This window comes from Mytilus galloprovincialis, chromosome 9 (genome assembly GCF_965363235.1).
Source record: "Mytilus galloprovincialis chromosome 9, xbMytGall1.hap1.1, whole genome shotgun sequence".
Taxonomy (NCBI): Eukaryota; Metazoa; Mollusca; class Bivalvia; order Mytilida; family Mytilidae; genus Mytilus; species Mytilus galloprovincialis.
In genome coordinates, this window is record NC_134846.1 from 80,131,794 (window position 1) to 80,157,631 (window position 25,838).

The 25,838-nt window shown below is 32.2% G+C and overlaps 2 protein-coding genes across 2 annotated transcripts in view; both read left to right on the forward strand.

Moving 5' to 3' along the window:
• LOC143046090 (protocadherin Fat 4-like) overlaps positions 1-17,611 on the forward strand; it is a 49,783-nt gene extending 32,172 nt beyond the window's left edge. The window contains exons 31-52 of the mRNA XM_076219077.1: positions 929-1,033; positions 1,903-2,022; positions 2,283-2,453; positions 2,811-3,063; positions 3,219-3,488; positions 3,805-4,407; positions 5,710-5,825; positions 6,353-6,460; positions 6,928-7,096; positions 7,700-7,794; positions 8,031-8,168; positions 9,503-9,608; positions 10,083-10,340; positions 10,801-10,937; positions 11,796-11,958; positions 12,543-12,680; positions 13,318-13,454; positions 13,970-14,155; positions 14,814-14,902; positions 15,422-15,508; positions 16,035-16,103; positions 16,628-17,611. Of these exons, the coding sequence (XP_076075192.1) occupies positions 929-1,033; positions 1,903-2,022; positions 2,283-2,453; positions 2,811-3,063; positions 3,219-3,488; positions 3,805-4,407; positions 5,710-5,825; positions 6,353-6,460; positions 6,928-7,096; positions 7,700-7,794; positions 8,031-8,168; positions 9,503-9,608; positions 10,083-10,340; positions 10,801-10,937; positions 11,796-11,958; positions 12,543-12,680; positions 13,318-13,454; positions 13,970-14,155; positions 14,814-14,902; positions 15,422-15,508; positions 16,035-16,103; positions 16,628-16,877 (3,768 nt within the window). The 3' untranslated portion in view covers positions 16,878-17,611. The remainder of the gene's footprint in view (positions 1-928; positions 1,034-1,902; positions 2,023-2,282; positions 2,454-2,810; positions 3,064-3,218; positions 3,489-3,804; positions 4,408-5,709; positions 5,826-6,352; positions 6,461-6,927; positions 7,097-7,699; positions 7,795-8,030; positions 8,169-9,502; positions 9,609-10,082; positions 10,341-10,800; positions 10,938-11,795; positions 11,959-12,542; positions 12,681-13,317; positions 13,455-13,969; positions 14,156-14,813; positions 14,903-15,421; positions 15,509-16,034; positions 16,104-16,627) is intronic.
• A 1,796-nt stretch (positions 17,612-19,407) lies between these two features.
• On the forward strand, positions 19,408-25,531 carry LOC143046093 (uncharacterized). The gene is made up of 3 exons (XM_076219079.1): positions 19,408-19,475; positions 19,930-20,088; positions 23,629-25,531. The coding sequence occupies exons 2-3, from the start codon at positions 20,015-20,017 to the stop codon at positions 24,341-24,343; spliced, it is 789 nt and encodes a 262-aa protein (XP_076075194.1). The 5' UTR covers positions 19,408-19,475; positions 19,930-20,014; the 3' UTR covers positions 24,344-25,531.
• The last annotated feature ends 307 nt before the right edge of the window (positions 25,532-25,838 follow it).

Here is a 25,838-nt window from a genome sequence, read left to right on the forward strand (position 1 = left end):
CATGTTTACATGTATTAGGTTGTAATTTCTTTGGGTTTGTATGCCCTCCCTATGAACAATTTAGTGTTGTTTATATAATCAGGAATGATAAACATCAATCCTGTGAATAAAATTTTTAAATTTTGACTTCTCAAAAACTACAATTTTTTAACCCAGAAGCCAAACATTTTTAAAAATTTTCACCTGAAAAATAGCAAAATGACATTATGTTCTTTTTCTTATGCTTAGATTATATAACTAGTACTGTGTATAGATTACAACATGCCCTTTTCCATATTGGCCCTGGTATCATCCCAAGACTCTAATATCGGCCATAGGCTTTAGCTGAGTTCGATATGGGGCGAGGGGATGATACCAGGACCAATATGGAAAAGGCATGTTATAATCTATTTATCACATATTTAAGTTCTGCAGACAGGAGAAAAACGTTCAATTATGACTATCTGATTAACTACAAAAGGTAACATCTAAACAAATTTATCACATTTTTCATATTTTATTTTTTCCTGTACTGCATACCAATATATTGTTACATTCCCCTTAATTTTTAATATGGTACTACACAAAAGCAATAATTTTGGCATTATTGAGGCTAAATCAAAGTTAGTTGCACATTGTTAATAGTAGCTATTGTAGCAAAATTCTCATAATTTTCAGTACAAATGCTGTCATTGTTAGCCCTCAATGATGTGACGTCATTTGGAATCATGGCACACTTACCAATAACCTCTTTCTTGCCACAGGCAATTTAAAGGTTATAACATATGCAAAACACAACGTATTGATAACAAATATGTGATAAAGGCTTTTACAAATTTGTAGCAAAATCAACAAGTTATGAAACTACTGTATAGGGGAAGAAGTTGTGCATTATTTGTGTTGTTGAGTATATATTGCAATTTAGTTTTTTGCTATAAAAATTTTACAGGATGGTACCATTACAGTAATTGGAGAACTAGACAGGGATCAGTGTATTAGTAATAGGTACCCCTTTACTGTTATAGCCAGAGATAATGGACCATCTAAACGGACTGTGAGTATACCTCAGGATAGGGAGGGGTGTAGTGTTGGGTAGACAGAGATCAGTGTATTAGTAATAGGTACCCATTTACTGTTATTGCCTGGGATAATACACCTTATCGCTAATCCCGGCTGACCCAGCCGCTTGAACTTTTGACGCATACAACAATCCCTTTTCCATTGTGGCGTCACATATTTTGTTTTATGACGTCAAAATTTTACTGGAACCTGTGTGATATCCAGTAATGGCGGACAAATAACGATAAGGTGCATGGAACATCTAAACGGACTGTGAGTATACCTCAGGATAGGGAGGGGTGTAGTGTTGGGTAAACAGAGATCTGTGTACATGTATTAGTAATAGGTACCCATTTACTGTTATAGCCACGGTTAATGGATTGTCTAAAAAGACTAAGTATATCACAGGATAGGGTTGGGTTGGGTTGCCACAATATAAAAGAAGATTAAAGCTTGTAGGCAATGTAAAGCTGTAGATTTGCATATTCAACCAAATATTTTTCAAAGTCAGTTGTGCAAAGAGCTCATATTCTGTTATGTTATGATTTTAAAAAAAAATGATGTTCTAAGTCATTGTGATAGCATTAGGGATCTAGACATTTGTGTTTAGCCTTAGATTTGTATTAACCATCTTTGTACATAAAGAACAGAAGAAAACAATCTTCAATGAATATCCCTATAGTAATAGAATATAATGTGAGGTAATTTCTATGATCATATGACATTGATGCTGCAGTCAAATGTTAAAAGTTGACCCCTAATGAAATACCTGTATGGTTTTCAATGTTGTGGACTGCTTGATGACAAGCTTTAGATGTATAATACATTACTATGCATTCTCTGATTTGAACTCTTTTTTTTCAGGGTTACACAGAGGTGATAGTATATGTTACAGACATAAATGACAACTCACCAATCTTTACAGAAGAATGGTACAATGGCACTGTACTAGAGAACTCACCTGATGATACAGAAGTTAATATTGTAAGAAAAGTTAATTAGGAGGAAGAAATTTATAGATAGAACTTGATCATTTGTACAAATAAGATATACAAAAAAAACTATTTATACATCTTACATAAGCATGGGCCTTGAAGGGGTATCATCTTGTGAGCTTTTTTCACAATACTTGTTTATCATAATATCTTTATACATAACTTTTTGTGAATGATTCAAACATTGTGATAATTGAATTTTAGTAGAATTGTTTATTGAAACTGTAATTTCATGTTTTCTTTCCACAGCTCCCACCAATTAGAAGCACAGATGCAGATAGTGGTAAAAATGGAACTAAAGGAATAAGATATTCCATAATAGGAACAGGTCTTCCTTTTGACATTAATGAGATCACAGGAGCAGTCTTCACCAATGGGTCTGGTCTGGACAGAGAAAGTCAGCCTGAATATACAATACAGGTATATTTGTCAGCATTCAAGGTCTAAGCAGAAAAAAACTCTACTGCAAATTCATTACTATTCATTTTATACTCATTTTCATGGTTTTTGTAGATACACAGATAACCATGAATTTAAATGATCAACTAAATAAAAAATAATCAGGTTGTATGCAAAATATGACAAAACTACAAAATTACATATCCACAAAAAGGCAAATTTATCACTATTGAAATGTCATTGATTTATCTATGCATAGCAAATAAAAATCAGTTATCAACAATTGAAAATCCTCAACATATATTTATTATAAAACATACTATTTATTGAACCTTTATCATTGTTTTTTTTTTTTAAATATTTTTAATTTTTGTTTAGGTCAAAGCTGCTGACAGATATGGTTTAGGAAACAGTAACATTGTCATGGTTACCATTACATTGCTTGACGTCAATGATGAACCACCACAATTTACCAAAAACAATTATATCTTCTCTGTTAATGAGTCAGCTGTAGCAGGTCAAAAGGTCGGTGTTGTTATGGCAACAGACGAAGATGTCAATGGCAATACAACAACAAGATACAGAATAGGATCAGGATCAGATGGAAAGTTTTATGTGGATATATTGTCAGGTATGCTTCTATCATATCAAATTTTTAAAACCCTTGACTGTTCTATAAATTAATGGTTTGAAAATATTATCAGCCATTTCATGATAATAATGGTCATGATTCAGAGCTTAGTATGGATATATGTAGTAACAATTAATTTTCCTTCATCTTTCTAGGTGTGATATATACTAGTGGTGGATTAGACAGGGAAAAGAAGGCTAAATATGAAATAAATATAGAAGCATTTGATGGACAACAGAAAACAAACAGTACTGTTACTGTATATATAGAGGATGCAAATGACAATTGTCCTGTCTTCAAACCTCACAAATTAGTTGTCCAGGTACCAGAAAATACCCAAAATGCATCTGTAGTTTATAACCTGACTGCCACAGATATTGACCAGGGAGAAAATGCTGCTGTTTCATTCTACTTAAATAGTTCAGGTGTTTATAACTCTTAAGAAACTTCCAGAACTGATATTTGTGCTCTATCATCTAATAAAGGGGCTTTTTTATATCTTTTCCTTTGTCTTATTTTCAATATGATATTTCCTCTTTCGTTGTCACGTTTATCAATTCTTGTGTTGTAAGCAATATTTATGTTTTAATTTATTTTGACCCAATTTGTAAAACTTCTTTTGCTCTGAGCTCTTGGTGAGACTGGCCATAACCTGTATAGACACTGTTATTATGCAATGTAAGAGATTTTGATTATCAGGGTTCTTCATTGATCATAAGTGTTTTATACCTCTGTTTTCAGATACTTCACCATTTATCATATCAGGTGACAATCTGATATTAGATGGAGCTCTAGATAGAGAAATGAAGGATGAGTACAGTGTTAAGATTTATGCCAAAGACAATGGAATTCCAGCCTGTGTGGTCAGCTCATATTTAGAGGTCCACGTAAAGGATATTAATGACAATAGTCCTATATTCTACAATGCTGATGGCAGTGTCATATCACAAGCTGATGCTACCATTATAGAAAAGTCACCTGTTGGGTCCCCCATTTTACTACCAAGTGTTAAAGATAATGATATTGGTGAAAATGCAGAAGTTGAGTTCTCGTTATCAGCAGAAAAATCAGACATTTTGAAATATTTTGGAATAAGTAAAAAAACTGGAGTGGTAACAATCAAAGCACAAGTTGATTTGAATTCTCTAAACCGTTTACATGTGTTGGACAAAAATGCCACAAAAACAGCTGCTTTGGAAATGTGGGTCATAGCCACCGACAAAGGAAAGCCAAACATGTTATCAGCATTAAACTTGACTGTCACAGTAGAAGGTATTAACGACCAAGCACCTGTTTTCTTATCGCCAGAATATGATATCACAATACCTGAGAATGTAACAATCGGTAAGTATGGTAATATTATACAAATTCATTATATTGAACAATATATCATGAAAAACATTTCAGATACAAATTTTATGTGTGTTTTTACTTACTAATGTTAATGATATGACATATCTAAAAGTCCAGAGGATTTTTGTTTAAAAAAAAAATTTAAATGAATGATGGCAGTATCATATAACTTTTTTTGGCCATACAATAACCACGCTTTTTATATAAAACAATAAAGTGCTCCCTCTTTCCATTAACTATCATTCAAACATTTTTACCGATGCAAGAGGCTGTTTTATATCAATTTGCATTCAGATAAAAATGATTTCACATCTTGATTGTTTTGGGTGTAGGATTTTTATGGGACCACAAAAAAATTTGCAGTCATATATTTGTCATTGTCCGCGTCGTCTTAAGACATTTGGTTTCCGGACAATAACTTTAGTATAAATGAATAGAAATATATAAAATTTAAACACAAGGTTTATGACCACAAAAGGAAGGTTGGGATTGATTTTGGGGGTTATGGTCCCAACAGTTAAGGAATTAGGGGCCAAAAAGGACCCCAAATCAGCATTTTTCTTGTTTCCAGACAATAACTTGTGGAACAGTGTATGAATCTCTCTGAATTATACCACAAAGGGATAGTAAAAATTGGCTTTGGGGGGTGATGACTCAAACTGTTTAGGAATTAGGGATATTAAAAAGAGGGAAAACAAGGGTGTCCTGGTTAATGGATAATTACTTCATGTATTTATTAAAATGGGTAATTATGGTTGCAAACTCCATTGGAAATATGAATTGAGATTATGACCATATCTTGAGGGAAAGATTCTTTTTTGGAAAATGGTGGGGGGGTGGGGGAGATAACAAAAAAATTGGAGGGGGGACATTATTAAGAAAACTTTCTTCAAATTTATTATTTTTGCAAAAGAAAAGGGAGGAGGGGGAGTAGGGGGGTCAATTTGCAACAGCATAGTGTATTGCACAAAAGCAAAAAAATGAATATAAATTCAAATTGCATAACCAATTCAAGTTCTTTGGCTACAGTTATTCTGTGTCAGAAACCTATAATGTGTCAAATATTTAATACAATCCAAATTCAGAATTGTATTAAGTGCAAACATTGTGTCTATTTTTACCCCAACTGTTCAGGGTTGGACGGACCTCTGCAGTTGTAAACGGCTGCACTCGACGAGGCAATTTATTCTTATTTAATAAATGAATTGTGTTTATTAATAATTGACACTAAATAAGATATTCTATTACATGTAATACATTACAATTCATAGCATGCATTTTATATATTTGTAGGCTCTGTTGTTGGTACAGTGGAGGCTATTGTGGAAAATGGGACAAATCATAAACTTCACTACTCATTAATTACTAACTCTGAGTCTAGCAAGTTCTTCAGTGTAGCAGAAATATCTGTGAGTAAAACTAACCTTGAAAGTATAACTGCTATAACCATGATAACATTTTTTATTCAATATTGATAGAACTTGAGTGGATTTTCTATATGAATAGGATTTTAAATACACCTTATCGATATTTGTCTGCCATTACTGGACATCACAAAAGTTCCTGTTAAATTTCAACGTCATATTAGAAAATATCTGACGCCACAATGGATAATTGATTGTTGTTTGATGTCAAAAGTTCAAGTGGGACTGATACTTGGGTCAATCAGGACAGATAAAGAAGGCGAGACATGATTTCAGTGTGTGCACTCTTGTTCATTATTGGTTTGTTTCTCTTGTCAGAGTTTTGGATGGATCAAACATTTCATTCATTTTTTAGATAATTACTGGACAGAAAGCATCTACAAGTTATGTTTTTGTCATATGCTTGTTTTTTAGAATTATTTAGATAAACTTGAATGGAATTATATATTTTTTATCTAATAATGTTAGATTTTGTCTTAAAATCTGTTAATAATCCCCTTAAATATTTTCAGGGTAATATAACAACTGTGGCTACCATTGACAGAGAAAAGACACCTGCTTTTCATTTTGCTGTTCAAGTTAAAGATGGCAAAATCCCAGAAAGAACGGCTTATTCAATGGTATGAGTTTGTTATATCAAAAATGTAACAAAAAGGATAGATACAAACATGTAATATGATCATATGATAGGGTTCTTTACTGGAGGAAAAAAGGGAAAACTTAGCGGACATACATTATTTGAAACATGAAACCTTCAGTTGCCACAAAAAGTGCACTAAAAATGTAAAGACTTTCATATGGCATTTCAAGATATTTGCTGGAAATCTGACAACAAATTACAATTAAAATGTTTAATAAAACAGATGTACTGAGTACATAATTTTGAAACCACTTATATGATATAAAAATAATAAAAAGTGGTAGGATTAGTCTTTTTTATATTAACCTGAATTATGGCTCTACAAATTTATAACTTTTTTTTCCATGATTGAAGATACTGTCTATGGCTACAGACTTTTCATATGAGAATATTTTTTTTATATCTTTTGAGAACTATTATCATTTTTACAATTTTGTTTTTGTTCAGGTTAGCGTGACAGTTACTGATGTAAATGACAACCATCCAGAGTTCAAACAAAGGTCATATGAATATATAATTGAAGAGAATGTCTTATCACCAGGGATATCTGTCACGGCAACAGATGCTGATAGTGGTGAAAATGGAAGAATTACATATTCATTGGTTAAAAGTCCAGGTAAAAATGACAAAACATGTTACTTGATCCCAAAATGTTATAAAAATTTGAGTTCCTTAGGTGCATGAAAATCCTTACTCTGATTTTAGACAAAAAAAGATAATCTTGCCATGTAGTGTACTTGAATTTTTTATAAAATCAATTTAATTATTTTTATGCCCCATTTATGGGCATTTTGTTTTCTGGTCTTTGCTTTTGCCCATCCATTCGTTCGTTCGTTAGTCGTGCCGTCCATCTGTCCGTCCGTCTGTCCCACTCCAAGTTAAATTTTTTTGTCAAGGTAGTTTTTGATGAAGTTTAAGTCAATTCAACTTGAATTTTAGTACACATGTTCCCTATAATATGATCTTTCTGATTTTAGTGCCAAATAAGGGATTTTACTCCATTTTCACCGTCCACTGAACATATAAAGTGATAGTACGGATGGGGCATCCATGTACTATGGGACACATTCTTGTTTAAAACAGCCTTGCAGGTGAAAATTCTATGAAACCTAAAAGAAAATAAAACCTGTGTCAATCCAAACACAATAAACTTAAATGAAGAGAGTATAGAGGTTTCATTTTCTGTTCAAATAAGTATTATTGTTATGTCTTTTAACAGGACACCAGTTCCTTCTGAACAAACAAACAGGAGTGCTGAGTGTGAATGGAACTTTAGACAGAGAAGAAGAAACCTGTTATAACTTAACTGTTCTTGTAAGTTAACATAACTGTCCCAGTAAGGTAACAAAATGGTAATGTCCTTTGCATAATATTTTGTCCCTTGACAGTTGAAAAACCAAAAATTCCCTGTACAAATTGTTTTACATAGAATAAAGCTGAGTCATTGATAATATTCCAGTCTATAGTTTCTACCTTCCTGGAATCATTTCTCTTCCAGTTCAGTAGATATTTGACTAACAGTAAACAAATAATCATCCATTCAATTACAGGCTGTAGACCATGGAAGCAGTCCTCTATCAAGTTCTGTAGAGGTCATGGTAACTGTTACAGATCAGAATGACAACACTCCAAAGTTTACAACTAACAACAGAACTTACTATGTCAAAGAGAATCAACATCCAGGACAGGTGAGTGTGCTGATTTAAACTTGAATTACAATGTTCTATGGAAGTATGGAAAGTCATATCTCTATGTAAATCACTGTGCATGTTGGCAGTTTCTGAGTGGGATTTAAGTTATGATGTACTTAGGATGGTAAAATGCAGCATATCAGATCTCTGTGTAAAGTACTGTTAATTGTGTAGTGCTATCAGTCATTATGTAGTTCATTGTATAATGTATTATGGTTGATGAAATGTGGTATGTCAATCTTGAATTGAAAGTCATACTATCTAAATTTCATACAAGTGTGACAGAATTGCTTCACATAAGTAGTAGATACTTAGCTGTAATGGTTGGGCTAAGGAAGGTATTCTTAAGCTCAGTTGTTTATAGTGGTGACTTGTAACCAGGGGTAGAATTTAAGCTTTTTTGTGTACTGGCCAGCCGAACCAGTGGACTGAAAATCTACTGGTCCGGCTCCAAATCTACTGTTAATTTGACAAACACTTATTTATATAAATGATAGACGTTTACTTGGACAGTGCTTTCTTTTACATATGTTAGACAAGAAAGTGCTTTCCTCTCCTTTATTCCCGTAGATTTGTTGTGCTGTTCTGATTGTTCATGAGCAAGTACAGATTGAGAATCTAACTCAAAATTTGAAGATCATGTTACAAAAATACATTTCTGATCTATGTCTGTCACTGCAAATTTTTCACATGTTACACAAGTCATTACATTGCGATGGACTATATAATTTAACCATTCGCGATCTTTTTCCGAGGATTTCTGATATTTACTTTTCCTTTTGTCGATTTCCGATCTTACTTTTGGTTGTCACTAATTTTAAAAAAATTTGTCCGGCGATTTATCTCCTTCTAAAAATTTCCACATTTTTTGTTGTTATGATGAAAGCTCACTTGAGATATTTTAAATTAACTTGATCAATTGTAAAAATTAGTACCCCCAGTACCGTGGAATTGAAAGACTGCATTTTTTTACCATGCAGTTTATCGCTATTCATTGAACCCTAAATTTCGCAAGTAATTTTGTTTTGTAAACAAACCGAGATTACGATGCAATCAGTGATTGTTATCGACAAATTTCTACTTGTCCGCCGGACCACCAGCTTACAAAATCTACTGGTCCGACGCAAATTCCACTGGTCTCGGACCACTGGACCAGCGCCAATTTCGACGCCTGCTTGTAACACAGAGGTGTTGAATCCCAGAAAATGTGATTTTGAAATAATAATCATGCTTTCTGGTTACACAAGCAAGACATATTTCTATGTCAACAGTTTAGGATTTCTATTTATGATAATAATCATAGAAATTAGAGATTGATTTTTATATTGTAGTATGTATGTGTCCTAAAAGCTGAGGATCCAGACAATGGTGTGAATGGTTCTGTCATCTACATGTTTTCTGGAAATGCATATCCACAGTTTGACATAGATCCCATGAGTAAGAGTTATAATTCCTCACTGAAGTTCTATATTGATTTTAGATAACTTTGTTTAGTGATATGATTGATTAATTAAGTAACCAGAACAATTTAAAAGAGATACAGAAACTGATGTCAATGAGGCAGCAACTTCAAAATTAACGATAAGAAAAAATATCTAGAGTCTAGCTATTTTTTTATGAAGAGTTACATAAATGGTATATTTCATTTTATTTAACCCTTATTGTAAAGGTTCTAATTTGCTTTCTTTCATCTTGCATATCATGTAATGATGGTTGTACCTGGTATGTCTCATACATTTCTGATCTTAAATACTAAGCTATAGATAGTGAGAATATAGATAAGTCATTTGACATTATTTTATTTTACCAATTATGGGCCATACCAAGTGGGGTGGGGAATGGGGGTAATCAATGAAGTGATGTTTACATGTTCATATATTTATAGTATATATTTTATTATTTTTTTCACAGGTGGTAAAATTACAACACTGGTTAGTCTGGACTATGAAGTAAAGTCTGTCTACAACCTGACAGTGATAGCTATGGATCTTGGTACACCTTCACTCAACTCTACCTTTGACTTGACTATAATGGTACAAGACGAGTATGATACAGCACCACAGTTTCCCCGTAGTTTATATGAGAGAACAATAGATGTAAATACACCTACATCTACAGTGATACTGGGTGTTACAGCTGGCCAGTACATTAAAGAGTATAAAATAGAAGGTATGGTTAATTATTTACTCTGTAATTATTTATTAAAATTTAATTAAGTTATATTTATTATGATGAGATAGCAAAGCATCACATCAAATATTACTTCTATTAAATAAAAAGTTTTAAAGTCTTAATAAAAAAAGAAAAAGACTGAAGATATCAAAGGGATATTCAAACTAAGAAGTCAAGTTGACAACGCCATGGCCAAAAAAAATGGAAAGAAAGGTCAAACAACAGTCTACAAAAAATAAGATTTTGACAGCATACACAGGAGTAAATCATGTACAGATTTAATTTAACCATAAGACTAGCAAATGGCTTTACAACTGATTTATGATATGGATAAAAGATGTGGGTATACATCATAGATGCAGACACCCAAAATCACAACAAGCTCAACAATTTGAGTTCTAGAAGTCAATTGAAAACAATTTATCTATTTGATAATTGGTTTTTGTAACCTTTTTAGATGGAAACAATGGAAATCATTTTGGTATTGATCCAGCATCAGGGATAATAACTCTGTCTAGCAGATTAGGTACAAGTGTACTTGAGTATAAACTGAATATTTCTGCAACTGATCATATCCAGACAAAATATACACAGGTATGTACAACAGTGTTATAGAGTAGATATATTGGGTAAGTTTGCATGTGTACGAGAAAACTAACAGCCTTATTTATGTACAAAATAACACACTAAAACAAATATTTAACACAACAAAAGACAACAACTACTGAATTACAAGCTCCTAACAGGGACAACAGAATAATACAAGAACTGTTCAAAACAATAAACAAACAACACATATGATCAACAGCAACAAACACCAACCACTCAATGACTGGCTCCTGACTTGGGAGCTTTGTTTGTTTGCTGTTTTCCTCTTCCATTTTTTGATGGTTGGATGGTTTTGCTGTCATGATAATTGTGTCATATCATCAGAGTATTCCATGCAATGTTTTTCTAGCCTCTGTGGGCAAGTGGTCTAAATAGTTACTACTGTAATCACTAGCCAGTCAACACTGACTCGACTGAGTTCAAACCCCGCTTAACTCCAATCTTAAAGAACTAGGTTGGTAGTTTTATCAGGGCACTCCAGCTTCCCCCACCAATAAAAACTGCCCGCCACAAAATAGCCCAAAAGCGGTGCACAAAAGTTTGGTTAAAACACAAAAAATCAAATCAAATCAAAGAAGGTGTTAAAAAGGTTGTTTGGGGCACACGAAATACATATATGTCATAAATAGCAAGTTTTATGAGAGATGTATGTGTCTTAAAAAGAAAATTTTATGAGAGTCATATGTGTCTAAAATACAAAAATTATAGTAAAACTTGTACAAAGGATATGTATAGACATTCTATTGTACACTATCTGTTTCCTTTTTTGACATTGACAAGAAACTGTTGATAAGGCATGTACTAAAATTGTAAAAAAACAGCATGTAAATTTATTTTTGACAGGTTTTGATTCATGTAACAACCAATTTTGTACAGATGAAAAATAACACCTTCACAGCTACTATACCAGAAAATATGAATACTACTACACAACTGATAGATCTGAATTATACTGATGGTAGTAATACAGTATTCTCATACCAGTTGATACAGATAATACCAGATGGTAAGTTTACTAAAGCAGACTGTATATCTGAGATGTAAAAAAAATTAGGATGTTAAGATTAGATAACATATTCTATTCCCAAAGGCAGTTTCAGGTGTAGGATGTGCTTGGACAAAGGGCCTGTGTCGACCTTATAAAGCCTTATTTGTGATAAATGCAAAGACTTTTTACAAGTATCACTCAAACATTGGCTTGCCAAGTGGACCCCTTTTTCAAAATACTGAATCCTCACCTGATTCTTATGTCCCGGGACTGAATGTTGGCAAACTGCACTAGTAAATCCATTCAAGGCACAAAGAAAGCATACATTAAGTCCTGTTGTATTTGATTTTAACTATAACTTAACTATCGTAAAAATAAGAATCTGCCTGGCACCCCTACTGTGTCCGTTAAATATTTGTGTCTGTTAAATATTTGCCTTAAGCTGATTTGATTTGTAAATTTTATAGAAAAAAACAAGTTAGTATTTATTCTCAAATGTGCATTATTACATAATTTCTTGTTCTACTGTCATTTGAAAACTATTTTAATGGCCTGAACTGAAAAAAAAGAGCAGGGTTTTGAAAAATAATTTGTATTTTTAGTGAAGGACACATTTATATTAAACCAGACAACAGGAGAATTATACTGTATAAAGCAACTAGACAGGGAAGATATAAATCAATATACCTTTTATATCAGGGCTGTTCCATCATCCAACAGAGCTAAAAGATCTGTAAAAGGTATGTTTAAATCACTTAACTCAATTTAATCAGTATTAAAGCTTGTTTTATTTGATATTGCAAGTATTGTTATGGAGAACTTTGTCAAATATGAGGCCACCAAGTCAACAGCAGTGAACTAAAACTGGAATTCAGAGGAAATTTTGTTTTGCTAACTTTTAAATTAAATTCAATTATCCTATAATTTTTCACTTTTTTGTCCAGTTTTATAGATAGTCTTGAATTCTTCTTTTCTCTTGGGTGCAGATGCCTCAATATTTAAAAAAAAAAAAGGATACCCTGTTTAAATCCTTTTCAGGTAATACCTGTAAATAGTCTCAAATATTTCTTATGCATTCTTTAACATCTTTTCACGTGAAGTTATGATATATTTCACATTTGAATGCAAGTGCACATTCTTGCCATGTGTTTTTTGTTCCCTCTTTACTTTATGTTATTCTCACCTCTAATATGGTATCATTTCTATTTTCACCTCAAAATCATATTTCTGAGAACATGTCAATAAAAGAATTTCATGTTTTTTGTGGAGAAAACATACTGCCATCTTTATACAATAATTTTCATACAAAGGATTAAATACTCATCATATATCATTGTTTAGACAAAACATTATCACATTAGAATATATTTTTTGTAGATTCTCCAGGTGACATAAAAGTGGTTGTTTATGTGCAAGATGAGAATGACAACTCCCCAAGATTCTCTGCTGGCCCAGTACTAACAATGGGTGTGTCAGATACAACATCGGTAGGGGACCTTGTGATTACACTTAAGGTGAGTAGTTTAAGAAAAAAACAGCCTTTAGATTTTTGATATGAATAAATTCTTACATTGGGCATGTATGATACAATTGTAAGGGTATAACAATGTGAACAATGAAGATCAGTATATAATGTACAAGATATTAACTCTCATAATTTTCCAGTGGAGAGGTAAATGTGTCATATGTACTGGTAATAATAGTATGGATGTTGTGGCCACTGTGAATGTGAATACTTACACTCAGGTATAGAGAGGAACTGATGTTTGGTGTGTAGTTTGTAACCACCATAAGGTAAAAGTGTTAAAGTAGTGAATGGACAGCTAAGGGAATAAGAAAATTAAAAATATATGATTGCAACTGAGGGTTTTTATCTCCAAACCTGTTTGTTTGTAGCCAACCTCTATTATTATTAATTTTTTTTAAAGAACAACTTATTTTTGACAGCCAAGAATTTTGTTTTATTTCGAAATCTGACTTTATTTTGTATATCATTTAGAAATTCATAAGAATAAATGTCTATTTATAGGCTGAGGATGTAGATATAGGAGATATCATTCAGCATCATATAACTGGTGGACAAGATAAAGACAGCTTCAGTATAGAGAATTCTACAGGCAAGATCTACAGCCGTATCAAAGTAGAGGATGGGAAAACTTATACTGTCATAGTTACTGCTAGTGATGGCAAGTTCTCTACAGATATCACAGTGAAGGTAATATGTCTTAATTTGTTAACCACTTCTGTGGTATGGTTTTCACCTCAAACAAAGGGGTGTGAGTTTGTAGCCTGGCCAGGTCAAACCATAGACTTTAAAATTGGTATTTGCTGCTACTTCGCTAAGCAGGTTGCATTAAGGAGTAAGAAGAAGGACTGGTCAGCTCGGCTTCAGAATAATGTGTCCAGCTTGGTTGCAATGTTTTACACATGTTGATCTAGTAAATAGCAGGGGTTGTATTCATATTGCATTAATATATTCTGGTCTTCAATATGCATTTTTATTAAGTAGTCATCTATCAGCATTAACATCTAATTTCTTACTTGCTGTTATATAAATTAAAATATCATAACTGTTCTTCTCTGTTGAAATGTACAATAATTTGAATACCCGTATCAAACTTAGCATTAAGAATATTTTTCAAGAATTACAATTATGATTGGTAAGTGCAATGTATTTTGAAATTGTTGCTTTATCGAAGTCAGAACTGTGACCTTAAAAAAAAACTAAGGCTCATTTCTTGTCATGCTCCCTGTTTAAGAATGATTTATTATGTGATTAGTGGCATTTATACATATCATTGCTATGCCACATTTTGGATTAACTTACTGGTTGGCGTAGAATACTATTAAATCTAGTATAATTTACATTACAGTTTTTGGTGATTTCAAGTTCAGACAAAGTTGTATTAACAATTCCAATCCCACTGCCTGAGTTTGAATCCAAAAGTACAACTATCCTGAGGTAAGTTATTGGTAATATCAATAAATTTCAGGATTTTTTTTACCTTTTAAAGCTCCACTGTTCAATGGTAGACTATTGCCTGGATAGGCTATCCCATTTGTTATACTAGTTTCAAATAAGAAGATGTGATATGAGTGCCAATGAGACAACTCTCCATCCAAGTCACAATTTGTAAAGTTAACAATTATATGTCAAAACAAGATGCCTTCAACACTAAGTCTTGGCTCACAACAACCATTGAGCTATAAAATACCTGGATATGTTTCTGTTGATTGACTGGGAAAAATCTTAACAATTACTGAGATCTTTATTATATGATATGATATAAAAGGATTTATGTATAGCATATTAAACAACAATTGTCTTTTAAGTGCAATTACTTACAATGTTTGAACTTTGTTCTGTTGTGATTTTCCTTTTTCCTGTTATTTTCATCTAAGTTTTAGGTACAACAGGAGACAGTTTACTACTAATTGTAGGTACCAATTTATAATTGTCATATTTGTCTCTCAATTTCAGAAATATAAGTCATATTGTTGGATTTAAAGTTGAACTGGAAAAAAGTGGTGTTCATGTTGACTCTAAAACTCATCTTGATTGGTCAAAGTAAGTTAATATATATGTATGACTCTGAACCCTGATGGTACTCCGAAACCACAATGGTCATGCAGATGTGTGATGACTTAAAGCTGAAGTGTATTTTTGATCACGCAGAAGTGTGATGATTGCATTGTGACGCTATCTTGTTTATAGCTACAACAAAATGCACTGGTGGTTATGCTGAAGTGCAATGGAATTCATAAATCATGTCCACAGGTCGATGTAGAAGTCAATTTGTTTGTTAGAAGTAGCTTTTTGTTAATGTTTAAAATGTACCAAAAGTATAACCCATTTGATTCAAGACAGTCATGATAAAATGTCATTGCATTTTCAGTTCTCACTCTAATGGCATAGTGTACATTATACTTTTTAAATACTAGCTTAAACAAAAACAAAAAGAAAGAAGTCGGTCATACAATTCTCAACCTATAAATTTTATTCTCTTTAATATTGTTCTAATCGAACAAATATTTAAGTTTAATTTTGTTTATCATTTTGAAGATCATTATTGTAAACATATTTTATCTTGCAGGACAGATATTTACTTCCATGGTATTAATGAGACAGGAGGATTCATACTACCTCAGCAGACATCATTCAGGTAAATCAATATTCTAGTTTCATGAGAATTGGTAATGTACCATTTATATTTCAAGTCCTTATTTAATGTAATTTTATAAAGATAGCAGATTGTTTATAGATTTTGTACAGACTCTGCCACTTAACAGTTCAGTTATGGTGTATATACTTGTTTATCCTTGAAGACTTCATGTTGACCTCTATATTAACTGTTTGAAATGATACTGTTGTTGAATTGCTGTCTAATTGATATAAACCTGGTATCTTCTTTTACTCATAGACATTGTTTCCATGAGAACTGTGGAAGGTGAGACACAGGTCATTTTGTCTACATGCAACTACGTTGTTGGTCATATATGGTAAAAAAAATGTTCGGAGTGTCTTTATTTAATCTTATTAGCACTTATTATCCTTATGTCTCAGTATTTTCTTTGTTCCACTTATAAGATATATATTTATACATAATTTTGTAAGAATCGTTTCCTAATCTCTGAACAGTTAATTTAGAATTATTTCAGATTATTGAATTATATTTTCCCTTTACAGAATAATTCATGAGAAGAGTAAAGAGATTGCGTCCTTATTCAGCCCACCGGAAATAAAAGTGATAACATATCATACCCCACTAGTGCCTCACAAAATGTCTGAGGCAGAAATAAAATTTTTAACGACCATTCTGTTAAAGACCAAATTCCTGGATATTTTGATAATACTGAACTCCCTCTCATTTGTTATATTTACAAGAAATCTACCCGAAAATATGTGTTTAATTATAGCCAATTGTGTAAAGATGTAAATATCACTGAAAATACACCTATGTCGTGTAATTGCAGTAATTCAGAATACACCTATGGACCAATTTCCCATGTTATAACAGGAGACCTTAACATCGTTCGCGACCGAGAGTTAAAATCATTCCTCAGTAAAGGACCTAAATATCGTCCCCCGTCAACTGTTAACTGGAATGAGTGTCGTAATATCATCAACGACTCACTCCGCGCCTACTGTTTGAAATGGGTAAAACGGGAAAAAGCTGACAAAAAATCTTTGGACTCTTTTTTTAATTCAGTAATGAAGATAGTTGATATTCGAATACAACATTTTAAAGAACATTTTACCCTCAACAAAAACTATAAAAACCCTATTTCGCGTATCAAAAATAAACTAACAGAACTAGCCAAGGAATTTGTTTTTGTCCCGGCTGATAAAGCTGCTAATAATATCATTATTGTTTGACGTAAATTTTATATAGAGGTTCTGCAAAAGGAAATCACCAATTCACCAACATTCCAACTGACTTCATTTTCAGAAAACGACATCTGTAACAAACATAAACTTTTAGCTACTTCTTTACAAGCAGAACCAAACACAATGAAAGTCCCAACTATGTACTGGCTTCCGAAGCTGCACAAAAAACCTTACAAATATAGATTTATTTCATCTTCCAGCCATTGTTCAACTACTAAATTGTCTGTTTTACTTACTAGTACACTTGGTACAATAAAAAACCTGATAATAAATTGTTCAAATAAGGCCTTTGAAAATAGTGGAATTAATTACTTTTGGAGTGTCAAAAACTCGTTGGAAGTACTTGATAAATTGCATGCATATATTGGTGATTTTGAATCTGTTCAAAGTTTTGATTTTTCTACCCTATATACCACTTTGCCTCATATTCTTATTAAGAAAAAATTCACATCCCTAATTAACTGGGCATTTAAAAAGTCGGAATGCGAGTACATATGTTCAAACTCTTTTAGATCATTTTTTAGTAGCAATAAACAAAAGAACTATGTCAATTGGACATGCTTTGATACTATTTATGCACTTGAATTTTTACTTGATAACATTTTTGTTCGCTTTGGAGATTCCGTATATCGTCAAGTTATTGGAATTCCAATGGGGACTAACTGTGCACCACTTATTGCGGACCTGTTTTTGTATTGTTATGAGTTACAATTTATGACTAAAATTAGCAAAGACCCATCAAAACAACATTTGATACAAAAATTTAACAATACTTTTAGATATTTGGATGATATATTGGCTCTAAATAATGACGACTTCAGTATGTATACTAAAGAAATTTATCCTGTAGAACTTACTTTAAATAAAGCTAATGATAACAATGACCACTGCCCTTTCCTCGATCTTGATATCTATATCATAAACGGGAAGCTTAATACAAAAATTTATGATAAAAGAGATGATTTTTCATTTCCTATTGTTAATTATCCATTTTTAGATGGTGACGTTCCCTTGTCACCATCTTATGGTGTTTATATATCTCAACTTGTACGATTCGCTCGTGTATGTAACAATGTATTAGATTTTAGCGAGAGAAATTTATGTATTACTGAAAAATTATTACACCAGGGTTTTCGATATCACAAACTGGTCAAAACATTTACTAAATTTTATCACCGGTATAAGGAAATAATTCGTAAATATAACTCAACATGCAGACATCTTATACGTTCAGGTATTTCACATCCAAAATTTTATGGAAATATTCTTTATAAAGCACAAAAATGTCAGTATTCTCCTCAGAAACTAACAAAACCTTTAAATAGACTTATTAAAAGGGGATATAGTTACGATACTGTTGTCAGGTCATTAAAGATTGCATATTTTGGCTTTAACATTGATTCACTGATAGGGTCTTTGCATCGGAACTAAACACATTTATTTCTTAAAAAAAACCAGTTGTTGGCATGACACGGGTTATGTTCTTCTCATATATTTTATGATAGTATGATACTAAACCCCTAACGGGATGGATTGTACCTGATATTCATATGATGAAGACATAATCTTTCAATCAGTTTAATTGAGGTCTGGAGCTGGCATGTCAGTTAACTGCTAGTAGTCTGTTGTTATTTATGTATTATTGTCATTTTATTTATTTTCTTTTGTTACATCTTTTGACATCAGACTCGGACTTCTCTTGAACTGAATTTTAATGTGCGTATTGTTATTGTTTTACTTTTCTACATTGGCTAGAGGTATAGGGGGAGGGTTGAGATCTCATAAACATGTTTAACCCCGCCGCAATTTTGCGCCTGTCCCAAGTCAGGAGCCTCTGGCCTTTGTTAGTCTTGTATGATTTTAAATTTTAGTTTCTTGTGTATAATTCGGAGTTTAGTATGACGTCCATTATCACTGTACTATTATGCATATTTTAGGGGCCAGCTGAAGGACACCTACGGGTGCGGGAATTCTCGCTACATTGAAGACCCATTGGTTGCCTTCGGCTGTTGTTTGCTCTATGGTCGGGTGGTTGTCGCTTTGACATATTCACCATTTCCTTTCTCAATTTATTGTTGACAATTGGAGTTGTCATATTAGTTTCAAGTTTATTGGCTTTAATAGCTGCTAATTATACTTGGAAACAGTAAGTTAAAATTCACCATTTTAGAATCTGATGCATTGTGGGTGAAACTTATACCAAAATATTTTGATTGGTTAAGAAAAAATTTAACGTAACATCATTGGCTAAAAACCGATTGTTCGTACACCAAAATTTCAAGAAAAATCATTTTACCCATAGGCCATTAGTTTCTGAAACAGTGAATTATCCCTTATGTTCATTTTTAAGGATTTTGCTCACAAAATGATCAGTTATATACAAGATCAGACCATCATTTGACTCCTTACAGGATATATATTGCATTTAAATGAAATGACAATTTTACCAATATACATGTTTTCCTCATAATCTTTAAAAAATATTTTTTACTAACAGAAATTTTAATTGTGAATTGTTCAAAGATCTGACAATAATTTAAATTGTGTTAAAAAAAGGTTCAGAAAAGTTCATTCAAAATAATGTGTGTTATTTTTTTCAGATTTAAGAGATCACACACAACAGCAAAAGACAAACATTGGGAACTGAACAGTATTAATTCCTCCCATGCTAATGGATCAGTCGTTATGAGACAGAATGACAACGGATATATCAACCCAGCCTTTACTGAAACAAGGTTTACCGAAAGGGAAGATCAACTGTAAGTTTTATCTTCAGAATAGACAAATAATTATTCTTTAAAAAGTTTGTATCTTTTACTTATGTGTATGTGATGAAGGGTACATGTATTAAAATTATCACAAATCTAAGGAACCCAATCCACTGAATGACAAGTTTTATCACCAAAGGTACATGTATTAAAATTATCACAAATCTAAGGAACCCAATCCACTGAATGACAAGTTTTATCACCAAAGGTACATGTATTAAAATTATCACAAATCTAAGGAACCCAATCCACTGAATGACAAGTTTTATCACCAAAGGTACATGTATTAAAATTATCACAAATCTAAGGAACCCAATCCACTGAATGACAAGTTTTATCACCAAAGAAAAAAATCATTTTCAGGAGGACTTGAGGACGTACAAAAAAAGATGAAAAAGGTATCCATAAGTAATACAACGATTGACTTTTTAAAGGAGATATTCTCTGACTTGATATGGGTTCTACAGAATATAAAGGTTACTTTTGAAGGGTTGTAAGATGTAAAGAGTCATTCATCTAAACATAGCATCTCAGAATCTTTTATCTTTGTTAAAGTCTGGTCAAACAAACAGATTTGTCGGACATGACTGTTGTAATGATTGTAAATCTTTGACATCACAATTAAAACCTTTATGGAAGAAGGCCAATGGCTGATACATCTTGAAAATTGGTTTAATTCTACAATATTGTAAAGTATTTTCTCTAATGGAATTTTTAAAGCAAACAATTAAAACCATCAAAATAGTCTTTTTACAGAAAATATGGTTAACCTTGTTTTCGAAAGTATGTGTATTAAACCAATGCATATAAAGCCTTTTTTTGTGAATTTGCAATTTAAAATAAACATTCAAAATAATTACCTACAATTTTTCAGCTGTGTATATTTATATGGTAAGAAAAAGGTTTATCTAGCATGAACTGATAGATTGATATGCATGTTTTGTTTTTATCTATGCTTTATCAGGAAATACTAACAGGTGAATTCAATAGTTTACTACTTCCAATTACTTATTTAACCATAGAATTACCTGGTTCTCAGATACTTGATGATTTTACAATATAAATTATACTACGTTATATTGACACCACTGGGTCAATGCCACTGCTGGTGGACGTTTTGTGATGTGATCCCCAAGGATATCACCAGCCCAGTAGTCAGCCCTTCAGTGTTGACATGAAAATCAATTATGTGGTAATTTTTTTTAAATTTCCTGTTTTCAAAACTTTAAATATTTCGAAAATCTTAGGGTTTTCTTATCCCAGGAATAGATTACCTTAGCCATATTTGGCACAACTTTTTGGATTTGGAATCCTCAATGCTGTTCAACTTTTTTGACCTTATAACTATTTTGATATGAGTGTTACTGATGAGTCTTATGTAGAAGAAATGTGCCTCTGGCATATGAAATTATAATCCTGGTACCTTTGAAAACTAATTATAGTCCGCCAAGTTCTGGGTTCTATGTGTCTATACAATATAAAAGATAATGAAAGTAGAAATTTATCAATTTAGAAGGGGAAAACTATGAAAATAGACTGAAAACTACTTTTTTAACTTAATATTACATAGATTCATGAGCAATTAAGGTATCTGTATAAAATATATATGGTTGGTGTTTGTTTTAATTAACATGATGATATCTGAGAACCAGAAAGTTTATTTTTATTCTGTCTAATATTATAATACTTTTGTTGTGATATAACCCACTTAACTATAGAAATAATTTAATCTTATTCAGTTTATTTAGTTTAGTTTATATTCAGAGTAGAACTATGAATATTTTTATACGCCCGTCAAAATTTTGACGGGACGTATTATGGTATACAAATGTCCGGTGTCCGTCCGTCTGTCTGTCCGTCTGTCTGTCCGGCGTAAACATGTTGCACCGTAACTTGAGAACGACTTATCCAAATTTCATGAAACTTAATATAGTTGTTTCTTATGATGGTCAAATGATCTGTATACTTTTTGGTGAAAATAAGATTAAAACTTTTTGAGTTACGGCACTTTGTAACTAAAACAGGGGTGTGTTTTTTTCACATGTCGCACCGTATCTCGATTCTTGATTATGGCTTAAATCTTTAAACACTTCTTAGTTATATTAATCTTAATATCTTTATACTTTTTGGTGATGATTCAAAATTTTATTTTTGAGTTATTGAGTATTTTGTAAAAAAGGGGGAGGGTTTTTTTACATGTCGCACCATATCTCATAAACAATTTATGATTATTGCTTAAAACTTTACACATGTCTTTGTTTAATTAATCTAAAGATCTGTATACTTTTTGGTGATGATTCAAAATTTCATTTTTGAGTTATTGAGTATTTTGTAAAAAAGGGGGAGGTTTTTTTTTACATGTTGTGCCGTATCTCAAAAACAATTTATGATTATTGCTTAAAACTTTACACACTTCTTTGTTATATTAATCTAAAGATCTGTATACTTTTTGTTGATGATTCAAAACTTTATTTTGGAGTTATTGAGTATTCTGTTAAACAGGGGAGGTTTTTTTTTACATGTCGCGCCGTATCTCAAAAATAATTTATAATTATTGCTTAAAACTTTACACACTTCTTTGTTATATTAATCTAAAGATCTGTGTACTTTTTGGTTTTGATTCAAAATTTTATTTTAGTGATATTTAGTTTTTCGGAAAAAAAACCAGGGTTGGGGGTTTCACATGTCCCGCCTTGTCTCAAAAACAATATATGGTTATTGCTTAAAACTTTCTCAGAAACTATTTATGATTATTGCATAAAACTTCCACACAAGACGTCGGGCGTATCATGCACTCATGGCGCAGCTGTTTATTTCTCTATAATTTCCTTTTAGATAGGAACTTCTAGTATTTAAATATTTGTTTTGTAGATTATTTGTTTATAGATGCTTTTACGCATATTCTGTATATTTTTCTTTTGTATGTGTCATCTAAGTTATTATCAGTGAAACTCTCTGTTTTCCATAACCTTTCAAACTACTGCACTGAAACCAAATTGATTTGAAAAAGTTGAAGTCCAATCAACTTGAAACTTAGTACACATGTTTTCTACAAGATGTATTTTATGAAGATATTAATGTAACTCCTCCTTTACAATTTATTCTTATCTGTACAAAAAAAAGTGTCTCTTATTGTTAAATTTAAAGTAAGTTACAGTGAAACCAATGCTATTTTTACAGTAATTTTCTAGTTAAGTACTTATATAGTACTGTATTTAAGACAGAAACAAAGAACATATTGAAAGCACATGTTATATTTGATGCTGTACTTAAACTAAAGGAGTAAATAGTTAAAATTTATATATCAAATTAAACTGAGGTAACTTCGTCCATTGTAACAATGGACGAAGTTACCTCAGTTTAATGTTCAAGTGGTTAGTATTTAAAACTGTTTCATTTGATGTTAGAGATATAAGTATTTGAATAAGACATTTAGTTAATTCATATTAAACAAGGACTAAGAAAGGTTTTCATTGAGCTTAGATATTCTTGTAACAGCAATAACAGATGTCATTTAACTTTATTTTTCAGGCCTGCTACTAACGTGATTGAGAGTGAGACTGTTAGGAGGAAGAGAGAGTATGAATCACAAGAAGTTGTCTTAGATCTTCCACTGGAGCCTATAGATGCAGGTCTACAACCTCCTGTCATTGATGGAGCTAGGGAAATGAGTCTGAATGGATATGACAGTGGATTAGAGAATGAGATAGATTCCACATCGTCGGCCAGCGGTAATGCTGAGGATGCTCTACAGGATAAAGAGATTAGGATTGAGACAGTGGTGGAAGGATCGGAGAAAGGAGATACTGATAATTTAGTAGGAGCTGGTCCATCTCATGGACAGGATGTGTTTACATTTGATATGGAAACAGGAGACACTGATGATGATATTGATGATGATGAAGTGGAAGACAATGGAATTAAAAGACGAAAAAGTTCTAAAAAGAAATTTAATAAACTTATGACAGTCTTTCCTTCTAAGATTGAAGCAAGTGATACTGATACAGATGACAATCCAGATCAAAGTTCTTCTCATAAACATTTAAGTAGAAAAACTGATAGTGAACTGGAAGGAAGTCAAGATCAGCAATCAGGGGAGATAATTTGTACAAAAGAAGATTCAAATTCAGATTTAAAACAAAATGTAAAATTTGAAACACTACCTGACCAGAATGAACAAATAAACAAAGCAGAAAATGATGATGAGGAGGATGAGGAGGGGGAAATTGAAATAACATCATTTTAATTGCTTTCTATGATTGTAACTTAAGATATACTTTTACATTGTCATGTTTTCTAATCTTCTTTTCTCTGTCTTGTCAAGGATTTGTATAGTAAGATCCTTTTCAAATTTTCATCACTTGGCATCCGGTGTCCGGCGTCCGTCCGCGTCTGTCGTCTTTCGTCGTTAACTTTTACAAAAATCTTCTCCTCTGAAACTACTGGGCCAAATTGAACCAAACTTGGCCACAATCATCATTTGGGTATCTAGTTTAAAATTTAGTGGCGTGACCTGGCCAACCAACCAACCAAGATGGCCGCCATAGCTAAAAATAGAACATAGGGGTAAAATGTAGATTTTTGCTTATAACTCTGAAACCCTAGGAGTTATTGCCCTTTATAGTCAATTTTTAACAATTTTCATAAATTTTTTAAGTTTTGGTAAATTTTTACCAATATTTTCCTCTGTTATTAATGGGCCAAGTTCATTAAAGATAGAGATAATTGTAAGTAGCAAGAATGTTCAGTAAAGCAAGAACTTCAAACACATCGATATCACCATCACCAAAACACAATTTTGTCATGAATCCATCTGCGTCCTTTGTGTAGTATGCACATAGACCAAGGTGAGCGACACTGGCTCTTAAGAGCCTCTAGTTGGTCTTGCTTATATGAAATAATTTTCTGCTGATAAATGCAATCAATTGAAAAATACAAATTATGATTGCAGACATTATTCTCACTTCACAAAGGTTCCTGTAAAATTTTGACGTCACTCACGGTCACAAACTAAAATATCTGACCCCACAATTGAAAAGTGAATGTTGTATGATGACAAAAGTTCAAGTTGCTCATATTTCCTAATAGAGATAAGGTGTATGAAACTTTTAATATGAATATAACACATGTGTTCCTTACCCCTAGTACAACTGTTAAAATAACCAAGTGAAGAATTTGTATTTGGAAGTGAGGTCAGAGATAGTCTACATATTATATTCAGGCATAGTCATTTTATATGTATGAGTGAGAATAGACTCTTGTATGCCAACACTTGTTTATATTTGCTCAGTAAATATTAAAAGTGCAATATTAAATTTCAACCCGAGTGCCTTATTAACCAATAAATATGAACTATTTATTTAAGCTATATTGATATACAATTAATATGTAATTTTTATAAATCTATGAATTAGAAAATATATATTTTTTTACATTTTGTGTGTTTTATCATACAATTGCCCTATTGGCCTTTGTTGTTGAGTTGTCTTGGTTGGTGGAGACAAACATTTTGGAAAGCAAAAAAAAACAGCAAACAGGCTTAGGTATACTTTGCCTAATGGAATTGAAACTTAAGTCTCTATACACTACAAATATATAATATTGGAACCAGAAATTGGACCAATAGTAAATGTCTAAAATGTGGAGACATTATAACCCAATGCAGCACAGACAATTATTTTACAGACGCTAAATCAAACAATACAATAAAAGGTTTGTTGTAACGCTAGTTGTTCAAATAT

What these genes read in the sequence shown, in the direction of transcription:
- LOC143046093 (XM_076219079.1), top strand. Translation starts at nt 20,015, where the DNA reads ATGAGACAGAATGACAACGGATATATCAACCCAGCCTTTACTGAAACA. An exon ending in ACCGAAAGGGAAGATCAACT is followed by an intron (nt 20,089 to 23,628) that starts GTAAGTTTTATC and finishes TTTATTTTTCAG; the next exon opens with GCCTGCTACTAACGTGATTG.